This window comes from Canis lupus, chromosome 16 (assembly GCF_011100685.1).
Source record: "Canis lupus familiaris isolate Mischka breed German Shepherd chromosome 16, alternate assembly UU_Cfam_GSD_1.0, whole genome shotgun sequence".
NCBI lineage: Eukaryota > Metazoa > Chordata > Mammalia > Carnivora > Canidae > Canis > Canis lupus.
This window is the reverse complement of record NC_049237.1, coordinates 16,715,576-16,728,164: the sequence shown is the minus strand read 5'-3', so window position 1 is coordinate 16,728,164 and position 12,589 is coordinate 16,715,576. Positions and strand designations below refer to the sequence as shown.

At 38.3% G+C, this 12,589-nt stretch overlaps 1 protein-coding gene across 1 annotated transcript in view; it reads left to right on the top strand.

Moving 5' to 3' along the window:
* The window catches only part of KMT2C (lysine methyltransferase 2C), a 283,967-nt gene that overhangs the window by 250,621 nt on the left and 20,757 nt on the right, over window positions 1-12,589 (top strand). The window contains 6 exon segments of the mRNA XM_038559782.1: window positions 325-388; window positions 2,265-2,497; window positions 5,046-6,712; window positions 6,714-6,750; window positions 10,944-11,156; window positions 11,860-12,024. Coding sequence (XP_038415710.1) covers window positions 325-388; window positions 2,265-2,497; window positions 5,046-6,712; window positions 6,714-6,750; window positions 10,944-11,156; window positions 11,860-12,024 — 2,379 coding nt within the window.

Genomic DNA, 12,589 nt, shown 5'->3' with positions numbered 1-12,589 from the left:
ATGTAGATCTCTAGCTAAATACTAACAACATTTGACTTGCCCTAATATATTTCTGATGAATAATCCCTTCAAACATAATTGTTTTACTAAAATCTAGAAAATAAAACAGAGATAGTTTTAAATTTTCAGAAATTAGGTTGTCACCACAAAATTCATCCTACTTTTTTGTAAAAAATAAGCTTTAAAGATGTCTTAGGAAATTAAGGGGGTTTTCCTTCCATTTCTTTTTCATTCTTTTTTTCTATTTCTTTTTTTTTTTTTTAAGTTTTTCCCCCTTTAACTGAAATGTGGAATAAACCTATTTGTAAATTTTACTTATTTTAGGATGGCAGTATAACACATCAGATTTCTAGGCCTAATCCTCCAAATTTTGGTCCAGGCTTTGTCAGTAAGTATAAATCTAATAAGTTATGTGTTCTCTGGGGCTTGCTTGTTTGCACTATATTTGTGTTCTTCTTTAAAAAAAAAAATGGAGTTAGTTTAGGTGTGTTATTTTAAGTCTAAGTGCCCTCATCTTTTATGGAACGTCACTGCCCTATTAGACACCTCTGTTCCTGAAGGCATGTATTTTCATTGCTCTTTTTCTCTATGCATGAAGAATTCTAGTTAGAGCTCAGTATTTTAATACAGAAAAACCATCTTCCCCATTCTCTTCAATATCGTTATTGCTGTTTTTATATATAGATTGGGCACTTTACAATCTGTAGAATTAAACCGCTTCTTGTTCTAATGACTGTCTGCCTGAGTGACAAGGACACTGAATGGGAACAACAAAGGGAATATACTTAGAAATAAGTTGGGTTAGCAGCATGGTGTGAAGGTCAGGGATGCAGGATGCCATGAAATCCTTTCTAGTTATCTTCAGGGGTCCCAAGGTGGTTCAGGATAGTATTTAAAGTTCTCCCCAAACTGAACCTTTCTGAAATCTTCAGACTGTTTAGCTAACTTTTTTTTCACCATTATTTTTCATTTTGCTCACCTCTGCTCTCCTGGTTCCAGAAACCAGAAAGGCTTTCCTTGCGGTAGGTCTCATTCTACCAGAAGCAGAACTTCTGAAATCTTGTGAAAAAGCCTGTTCTTGAAAAATGCCCTTCAAATTTAGTAGACTAGATTTCAAGTTCGTACATGTACTGGAACTTCTGGGTTTAGGAACAAACCCAAAGTCTGACCTTTTGAAATTACCCCTGCATTTAATCATAATTATAATTTGAGTACATATTTGCATTTAAAAACAAGTAAACTACTATAACCAACTGGCTTTTTCTGGCTTTATTGTGCCCATTGGCTTTGGTTGGATTCTTATTGTATGACAATATTCTGTTATTATTGATGTGATTTTTCAGCTAATGTCCTTCTTGGAATTGTATTTATTCATTTCTTTGTCTTATAGTGAATCAAAAAGGTATATTTTGAATTTTACTACCATAAAATGACCTTTTTTTTGTTTTTGGGATTTGGCATCAGTGACGTAAAGTGCCCTTAGAGAATAAAGAAGGAATATTGGTACAAAATGAGGAGAGATAACTTTTTGGGGAGATATTTATGACAGTCATAAAAGTAGAAAAGATTTTACCTGGTTGATAATTATTCCATACCTTTGCTTATTTATAGAAATATAAATTGTAAAATTCACAAAAGTTACCAATGTTTTTAACTTAGGGATTTCCTTTATAAAACATAGACTTCATGTTGGTCCCTAAAGAGAGTTTAGGTTCCCTTCCTCAAAAGTTTAGGATATTTTTTCACTATTAAGAAATAGGGAAAACTTTATAAACTTAGGAAAACTAGCATGGGAAATGATACCTAATCCATGCTCTGGTACCTCAATTAGTATATACCTAATTTTGTTTCTTCAAACAAAACATTTCAAAAATGTTAAAAAAATTACATTCTGTAAAATTGCATTAATACATATAACTTAATAGCTTGGTATGTGGGTTACAGAGTTTCATAATTAGTAGTGTAAAGCATTCCATTAGATAAAAGTCTTCTGTTTTTCAAAGATTGGATTTATAGCATTTCTACGTGTGAAGTTAACACGTGTACTAAGAAGATGCATTCTTTGGTTTCCTTGAATAAATATTTTTCTAAAGCCTCCTATTTGATAGTTGCATTATGGTCTAATATTTAGTATTATGTTTTCATGACACCTATTACAAGGTCATGGTGAATCTGCATTTTCTTTCAAAATGTAATTGTATAACTTTTACATTGTTGGATTCTTTAGAAAATTAACACAGATGAATTTTTCATTTTTTCTTTAGATGATTCACAACGTAAGCAGTATGAAGAATGGCTTCAGGAGACCCAACAGCTTCTTCAGATGCAGCAGAAATATCTTGAAGAACAAATCGGTGCACACAGAAAATCTAAGAAGGCCCTTTCAGCAAAACAACGTACTGCCAAGAAAGCTGGGCGTGAGTTTCCAGAAGAGGATGCAGAACAACTGAAGCATGTTACTGAACAGCAAAGCATGGTTCAGAAACAGCTAGAACAGGTAATTTGAAGCATTCTGGTTGTTCTTTTTCACATAGGATGTTTTTATTATTCTCACTATTTTGGTCTAGAATACATTGGTATATTTTATGTAAAAGACACATTCCTAAAAAATGAAACCATTTTGCTATTACCTTCCATTATAAACCAGATGTTTCTCAAAATGCTCATTCTGAAATAACAATTATACTTAAAAAGAAGTAAAATTTTAAATTTTTATTTAAAATAAGATATTAGTAGTGTTCAAAATGGGTTAAGGGCTCACTTCTAACAATTACCCAAGTAAATCAAAGACTTAGCTTTAAATAAAAACCTGTGTACAGTACTTATAGCAGCTCTGTTCATGGTCACCAAAACCTGGAAACACACAAGTATCTTTCAGTAATGATAGTTGGACAGATTGTGGTATGTCCATACACTGAAATAGTACACAGCAATAAAAAGAACAAACTGTTGATATAGAACAACCTGGATGGATCTCAAGGAGCCTTATGCTGAGGGAAAGAAGCTAATAGCTAATCCTGGAATATTATATACACATTCCACTTATATAAGTTCCTGAAATGACAAAAATTACAAGGATGGACAATGGTTTATTAGTAGTTGCCAGGGCTTAGGCATGGGGCCAGGAGGGTTTGACTGTAAAACAGGGGCATGAGGGCATTTTCTGGAGTGACAGAACTCTTCTGAATCTTGATTGTGGTGATGGCTATGCAAATCTCTATGTGCGATAAAGCTCATAGAATTGTACATCAAAAATAGTTTTATCATTTTTAATTTTTTAAAGGAAATTGAAAGGTAATCCAATGTTAGTAATATAAAAGGAAGGGTCCAGAGTTGATTGACTTAATTAATAAAAATCAGGGTGCTGTCAGTGTAGTGAACACTAGTAAACATATTCATATATGTTATCTTATTTAATCTTCTCAACTTTCTGAAGAAGCTAGTATTGTCATCATTTTACACAACAAGAGTCTCTTGAGTCATCACAGAGGTAGGTGATATGTTGGGTCCTAGCTGATTATCGGGGTAGGAATTTTTTGGCTCAGATGTCTCATCTCCAAGCTATAGCAACCACAGTGATGTACCAACAGTAAAGTGATTCTAGTGTAATCCCTGTTGTTAAAACTAGGACAGTTCTGGAATGAGACAATTCTCTCTCCATTTACTCTATGGGTCCATGTTTATTGCAGGTAAAATTCTTTTAATGATAGGTATTTCTTATAAAGTAATTTTAGCACCTTTATTGCCTTCTGATGTCTTTCTGTAAATTCCTTATGAGGAGGGCCTGGCTTTTGCATATCAAAATCCTATGGATCAAATTCTATTTAGAAGGAATACTGTACTTGGAAAATCGAAGACATCATCTGTTACTGTAGAGTCGCCAACAATCCAGTAAAATCTCATTAAGATAAGCAATTGATAACATGTTTGAAAGTATTTTAGAATGTCACAGGAAAGGCATGTATGACCTCCTTTCTGTATTCCAGATACTGTTGTAGGTATTTATTGTGTGTTTCTATTGTTTTACCAGTTCCATGGTAATTCCTCAGTTCCAGCCCAGGTCCCTGGCCAGGAAGGAAGAAAACTAAGTTAGCTCTGCAGCTACTGGAGACCCACCAAAACCATTATGTGCAGAGAACAGGCTAGTCTATCTGGGATGGAGTGGAAGAACAATTAGAAATTATGGGCTCAATGTATTAGTAAAATATGCATCCAGGGTTGGGAAGTTCCAGAGCATGTGTGTCGCACCAGCATCTCTTCTTCCCCTTCCTGAGCAAGATGCATCCTGAGGACATGGGCTTTATCTTTACTGAGATTGTTTTGTAGCATCTGGTACACTGGGGTATAAGGGTTTTTGGAATGAATTGATGGGCACAGGTCAGTCCTTATATTAAGAGCTTGTTAGGAATTATTAAAAATATTACCTCAGAGTTTTGGATGTTTTTTTAGAAATTATAATTTGAGTGTGTGAGCCCTTAAATTCAAAGAGTTTTATATTAATACAGTCTTTTTAGCCTGTAAGGGTGGGGTGGGGTGATGTACCTGCTACTATTTCATCTTGTTTTAATACCTTGTGTGATTTTGTAGACCTAACAAATGAAATTTTAACCTGTTAAAATGGTTCAAGTTTGAATTAGATGCTGGTTATTCTAACTTTTTGTATGAATGTTAAGGCAGGTCAATTAGCTGATTCCTGTGTAGCCTTTGTTTATTGTTTTACCTTTTTGATGTGTAGGTTAAATAGTTTATGACTTTTGTGGTAAGATTTTTAAAAATATTTATTTCAGAAAAATGTGTTTCCAATTTGTTTTGGTGTATCATATGTAAAGAAATTTTACAAATGACTTTAGGAAGATCCTGTTGTTAAAAGATTGGCAGTCTTTAGTGCTTATCGATCCAATTTTTTATGATTTTTGCCACTGCCTAAGCAAAATATTTTTGCCACTGCAAGATCTGCCTTATATGTAATCCCCACCGTAATCATAGCCAGTGATCTAATTTAATACCTGCAGGATAAATAAGTAAGCCTAACTTTATGATTCCAGATCCGTAAACAGCAGAAAGAGCATGCTGAGTTGATTGAAGATTATCGGATCAAGCAGCAGCAGCAGCAGCAGCAGCAGCAACAGCAGCAGCAGCAATGTGCCCTGGCCCCACCTGCCGTGATGCCAGGCGTCCAGCCCCAACCACCCCTCGTTCCAGGTGCCACTCCCCCTGCCATGAGCCAGCCCAGCTTCCCCATGGTGCCACAGCAACTGCAGCACCAGCAGCACCCAGCGGTCATTTCTGGGCATAGCAGCCCTGCTAGAATGCCCAGTTTACCTGGCTGGCAGCCTGCCAGTGCTCCTGCCCACCTGCCCCTCAACCCTGCTAGGATTCCGCCTCCAGTTGCCCAGTTACCAATAAGAACTTGCACACCAGCACCAGGGACGGTGTCCAGTGTAAATCCACAGAGTGGACCACCACCACGGGTGGAATTTGATGACAATAACCCCTTCAGCGAAAGTTTCCAGGAACGGGAACGAAAGGAACGCTTACGGGAACAGCAGGAAAGACAGCGCATCCAGCTCATGCAGGAGGTCGACAGGCAGAGGGCTCTGCAGCAGGGGGTGGGCATGCAACAGCATGGCCCACTGCGCTCCCAGATGCCGTTCTACGGTTCTGACCTGCCTTGTGACTTCACCCAGCCTCCCAGGCCCCTTCAGCAATCTCCACAGCCCCAACAGCAAATGGGGCAGGGCTCACAGCAGCAGAGTATACAACAAGGATCTATGAATTCCCCTCCCACTCAGACTTTCCTGCAAACCAACGAGCGAAGGCAGATAGGACCTCCCTCATTCCTTTCTGACTCGCCATCGATTCCTGGTGGAAGCCCAAATTTCCATTCTGTGAAGCAGGTGCATGGAGGGCTTTCTGGGACCAGCTTCCAGCAATCCCCAGTGAGGCCTCCGTTCACACCTGCTTTACCTGCAGCACCTGTAGCAACCAATAGCAGTCTCCCTTGCGGCCAAGACCCTGTAGCAACCCACGGACAGAGTTATCCGGGATCAGCCCAGTCTCTCATCCAGTTGTATTCCGACATAATCCCAGAAGAAAAAGGGAAAAAGAAAAGAACAAGAAAGAAGAAGAAAGATGAGGATGTGGAGTCCACTAGGGCTCCATCCACCCCCCACTCAGATATAACTGCTCCACCCACCCCAAGCATCTCAGAAACTACCTCCACACCAACAGTGAACACACCCGGCGAGCTGCCCCCACAAGTCGAACCTGAGTCAATGGAGCCTGTCTGCCCATCAACTCCTAACATGGCAGCCAGCCAACTGGGTACAGAATTAGAAAACAAGCTGCCCCAAACTGATTTATCACAGGGAACTCCAAATCCACAGACTTATGCAAACCCGGAGGTGGATAAGCTCTCCATGGAAACCCCTGCTGCAGCTGAAGAGGTAAAAGTAGAGACCACTGAACCACTGCAGTGCCCTGGCCAAGATGGGCCTGACCGGGAGGAACAGACGGGGAACGAGGCTGAAGGAAGAGCTGTGGCTGGTCCTGTCTCCTCAGCACAGAGTCCTCCTCATTCTGCTGGGGCCCCTGCTGCCAAGGGAGACTCAGGCAATGAACTTCTGAAGCATCTGCTGAAAAATAAAAAATCATCTTCCCTTTTAAGTCAAAAACCAGAAGGCAGCTTTTCAGAAGATGACTGTACAAAGGATAAAACTAGTTGAGAGGCAGAACCCAGTCGAAGGATTGGTAAGTGTGCTCACTGAAATCTGTAACTTCCTCATTTCCCCTTTGTTTTAAATTAGTTACAGCAGATTAGTGCCAACCATGTTACTAATTTCAACATTACTTTGCTACTTTTTACTCTAAAGAACAAATTTTAATTTTTTCTACCTCTGAGGAGCCCATGTTTTGACTCACACCCATAAACCATATTAAGGAATAATTTGTTTACTTTTTTCTTCAAAAATCAAAGACATGTACTAATGCATTTCATGTGTAACACGTGCCTGTCAGCTGAGTACTACCACATGAGTTGATTTAGCTAAAGCAAAAAGTGTATCTTTATTGCAAGTAAGTACGTAATTTCCGTATAGATCATAGCTCCTGTACCCATTAATACTGGTGGAGACTCTCAGGGCTCCCAGAGGTAACACATTGGGAATCCATTGTGTTGCAGTGTATTAATACTTGATTTAGTACAAATGAAATCTTATACTTTTTATAGCTTTCCATATATCAATATTGTGCCCTTTTTAAGGTATAAAACATTGAGTTTGTCCTTTTTGTTTGTTTTTGTTTTTGTTTTTTGGTATAAAGAGGTTCTTTGTAAATATACCTTTACGAGATTCCATCCCATGTATTTCAGTGAACTTCTTGAGCTATTTCCTAAACTGGGTTTTTGGGTTGTAAGAGTTGGTCTGCTTGAATACTGTTGCTTTCTTGTCTTTCAGAAGCTACAGTGCCATTACTGGTGTATTCATAAAGCTTTCCCTATAGTGCTTCTTGATTGGTATTTTACAGTTTTCATTTTTTAATTGGATGGGGTGAAGTGGTATATTTCGTTGAGATTTTCAGTCTTAAGGTTGTATTTAATTAAGCCGTTCTTTTAGCAAGTGTTGTTACTCTTTGTTTTCTTGTGTGACCATTTTGTAGAGATTGAGTGCTGGCTTGAATAGATTCAGGTAACTTTTATAAACTTCAGTGGTAATGTTTTTTCAGTCCAATTTGTCACCACCAAATATGCCCAGTCTCTGACTACTTTCTCACTGCATTCTGTGCCCCTAGGAATACTGAATTACTTCAATCCCCTCAGGGTCTTTCTGATTCCACCTTTCCATGTATGGCCATATGCTGCTGTTTCTGCCTATTGCTCTCCTTTCTTTTTTACATCTGGCCAATGTCTTCTTTTAAAACTCAGTTCTAGAATCATCCTCTCCAGATCTTTCTCAGCTCAGCCATTCTCAAATGTGTTGATGCCCATGTGCTCACATAGCAGTTTTTATAATACCACTTAAATAGCTTCTTGAAGGGCATAGACTGCATCTTGAGGACCTTTATATTCACAGTACTTAATACAGTATTAGCACATAGTAAGTACTCAGTGTGTGGAATTGAAGTTAAGTCTTAAAACTGATAATTATATGTTACATAGAGAGGATGTTATGATAGAAAAAGGAAGGAGATCAATTTGCATATGTATAAATGTTTGGACTGTGTCACATTGGTCTCATGTCCATTTGGGAGGGTGGCAAGGGGCCAAGTGACTTACTACTAGGGGTAATGATGGCTTGCCATATCCTGAGTAGGTCTCTTATGCTGAGCACTTGCTTGAAGATATCATTTAGTCATGTGGCACTTACTATCCTCCATTTACAAATTATGAAATCCCATTTACTTTCTAGTCACGCAAAAGGCAAAAGTGCTGTGGCAGTAGTTGAATAGACAAAATTTTCCTCCATGCTGAGTTTGATTGTGTCTTCACACACAAGTTGGGGTTAGGAGAAGAGCAGCTTCCTGGTTGCTGTGCAGTGGTAGAGCCTTCTTGGAAAGTTTATGAGGTTACTACTCAGCCTGCTTTAATTCCCTGTGTTACCTCTTAACAAGAGGATGGTCTGGGCGGGTTCAGCCCTTCTGTACCTTGATGTCCTCATCTGTACACAGCAGAAGTAACACTATTCCCTATTATGTAGGGTTGCTGCAAGGATTAACAGAGTTAAAAACATTTTGCTGGTAATGTCTGTGAAAGGTGCATACCTTTGACCTACCTATTATATATTGAGAAATTTGGCATAAGGGCTGTAAAACTCTAAAGTGTGCAAAGATGTAACCACATGAATAGCTAATGTCCTATCTACTAAAAGAGAAAAAAAGTGAGAGAAGGAATTTAAGAAAATAAGTTTAGTACAGTATTTATTGATTAAATTATTTCTATAAACTATCTGAGTTTTGTGGGGGTTTTTTTGCAGCTACTAAAATTTATGCTGCATAAGAATGTTTGATATTATGGAAAATAATATGTCAATCCACTAAAAAGAATACTAAGTGTGTCCATTGTGTTTTAGCACAATATATGTAGGCATAGGTAAAAAACCAAACATACATTAACATGTTAACTTTTTATCTCAGGCACACATTTGGATGATTTTTAACCTTTGTGTTCCCCTATAATTAGAAGTATTCTTTGAAATGTAGTAATACCTGCTTTTTAGGGTAATTCTGAGAATTAGAGATAATGTCTGCAAAACACTTAAAATGCTTTAACCCAAACGCACTTAATAAGCAACTACATTATTAACCTCTTATAAGCCAATAAGACATTCTTAGGTCCGTGGTACTCAAAGTGTGATCCTTGGGTATTGACCCAAGGCATTGACCTTACTTACTGGGGAACTTTTAAAGAAATACACAATCTTATTCTCCAGCACAGGCTTACAAATCAGGATGTGTTTTTAAATAAGAGCCCACACGATTCATATGCATATGAATATGGAGAGGCACACGGTTCTAGGCCTTTGGTTCTCAAAGCTTTAATATGTAAAGGGCTTGTTGAAACACAGGGTGCTGGGCCTCACTCCCAGAGTTTCTGATTTAGTAAGTGGAAGGTAGGACAAGGGAGTTTGCATATTTAAAACCAGCCTCAGGTGGTACTCCATTCGCTGCTCTGGGGACTACTTTTTGAGAACCATTGATCTTACCCTGGAATCGGTAGTCTGAGTCTGCTTAGACCTTTTACCCTTTCTTTTTTAAGATTAGAATGGTTTTTACATCTTCAAATGGTTGAAAAACACTCTAAAGAAGAGTAATATTTCACAACATGTGAACATTACATGAAATTCAAGTTCAGTGTCCATGAATTTAAAAAGTTTTATTGGAACACAGTCGCACTTGTTCATTTATGAATGCTCTGTGGCTGCTTTGGCAGTACCGGGGCAGAGAGCTGAGTAGTTACAGTAGGTACTGTGTGGACTGCAGAGTCTCAAATATTACTATTTGGCTTTTTATAGAAAAATGTTGCCATGCATGCTCTAAGCCATTTAAAATGAAACTGGAAACTATAATCTTCAAACCCTCGAAGATTTAGTGCAGAATACATCAAAATAAGTCTAGCAATTGTAGTTACCTATCTAGCAAAGTTATAACTATAATGTTTAGAAATAATGGCCCCTAAAAGAACCCCCCCCCCCCCCCGCAAAAAAAAAAAAGAATTCCCATATTTTTTAGGTATTGATAGCACTACCTTTAAGAACCTCTTCAAGGACTGGTTATTCTCACTTTTTCTTAGCCATTAAGTAAAGACAAAGGTTAAAAAGAAAAAAGGTTTATGTGCTAGCATATACATAGGCCTTCTCATTGACTTTAAGTATATAGCAGTTGTTACTCAGTCACATATAGAATCATGAGCTAATTTGGATGACCAGTGTTGTTTGTTTTTATTGGTCTGAGGCTAGCTGTTCCTCTCAGCAAAGGTGCACGGGCTATGGAGCTTATCTGTGGTTTCTACAGACCTTGTATTTCACCCATTCCTGAGGGGATCCCAAAATAACTCATCAAGACCGCTGTGCAGAGGCTACCACAGCCTCTGGCTAAGAGCATGCCTTCCTCCACAGCTTCCAGAGAGCAGGAACAAGGAGCTCTGGTCTGCCCTGGCATCCGTGCGCTCCGCCTGAGGAGTAATGCTTGCTCTGAAAGGGAAAGTAGCCACACTTCAGAATTCTGTTCTTTCCTCAAACTTCGCAGCTTACCAATTTCTGTACTCGAGAATAATGTTTGAAAACGGGATGATATTTCAGAAAACAGCCCATTTGAGGCCACTGCCTTTCCTCAACTTTTAGTATGCCTGGTAGGAATATGTATCATAGGATGGAACTGAATTAGCATGAGCTACAAAAATCCAACATGTGAATAGTTCACTTATCTCTTAACCTTTCCAATTACATTAGCAAACTTTGGGGGCTCAGATGCAAGGTGGTTTTGGATGTGGCAACAACCAATTGCCAAAAACAGATGGAGGAAGTGAAACCAAGAAACCTCGAAGCAAACGGACTCAAAGGACAGGGGAGAAGGCTGCACCTCGCTCCAAGAAAAGGAAGAAGGATGAAGAGGAGAAACAAGCTATGTACTCCACCACTGACACCTTTACCCACCTGAAGCAGGTGAGTCCCTCGGAGCAGCTCCTTTAAAAAGTCAAGGAAGTGAGGCATCAAGTGCTTTTTCAACCCTATTAAACTGAAATTTCTCTTTATCACCATATTTCCTAATTAAAGTAGTCACAGGGATAAATGGTGTCTCAACAAGGAGTCTAGTAGATTTCTAAATGCAAGCAAAACTGCACCATATCCTATTGGCACCCGAAAATGGCAGTTAGATGGATTGGTAGGTGATGGTCAAGATTTACTTGTGTTCAAAAGGAGCAGCCTCAGCACCAAGAAAGACTGTCTGTGTTACTTGTGACTCTGGATGCAAGGAAATGCAACTGCTGGTCTCCCCACAGTAAACTCTATTCTTACACCTGTGTAGTTGTTACAGAAGGTGGGAGACAGCCACTAAGAGTGCCACTGGGGGATACCTGGCCTCCCTTCATGCCCCGATTCTTGCTGAGCAAAGATAAGGAACGTGTTTTTCTTGTTAGATGCCTGGCAGCATCCCTTTAAGACATATAAGAATAAAACTCATTTTTAAATATATCTCAGAGATTCTGTGGTCTCTCTCACTTATTCTAGCATTTTGATACTCAAAATTTTTAAGTCTTGTTTTTCTCAAGCCTTATTGGACTAAGTTGCCTTGGGTCTTAGAAAAGTTGCGAAACGCTCTGTTTTGTTGACCATGTACATTACTCTTCAATGTGTTTTTTAATAGCAGCTCTCTCTGCTCCCTCTAATGGAACCAATCATTGGAGTGAACTTTGCGCACTTTCTTCCTTATGGCAGTGGCCAATTTAATAGTGGGAGCCGACTTCTAGGAACTTTTGGCAGTGCTACCCTTGAAGGGGTTTCGGATTACTATTCTCAGTTGATCTACAAGGTATGTTTCTTCGCCAAGGTCTTACCTTGCTTCCTCTTTGGATACCATGCCAGAATTGGTAGAGCTTATCTTGTTTTTCCATCTAATCTTCCAAGTTTCATTTAAACTTTATTAGTTCAGCTAAAAGGTTAAAATTTCACTGGATGAAGAGTTTCTAACATAAACATTTGAAATTTTTATAGGTAAGAATACAAATAGTGAAGAGCATCCATCATGTATTTCTATGGTAGAGAAAATACCTGTTTTCCTATAACCTTTATTAACTCTTAAAATCAATCCAAATTCATAGTAAATAGAATTTAAAAATGTAGTTAGCAATTTTCCCTGAAAAATAAAATGAAAAAATTGAAAAATGTATTTTGTCTAATGATTTAGGTACTAATTACAACTAGACATTAATTCTTAAACTAAAAAATCAAACTAAAATTTATCTTTTGGTATTATTATTTTAGCGTTTTATAACAGCCTCATTAGACTTTCTTTACTTCACATCTGACTTATGTAAAATGATCTTTTTTGCAAAAATATTTGAGAGTATCATCAGGTTCCTGGAAGGCTTCTCTTC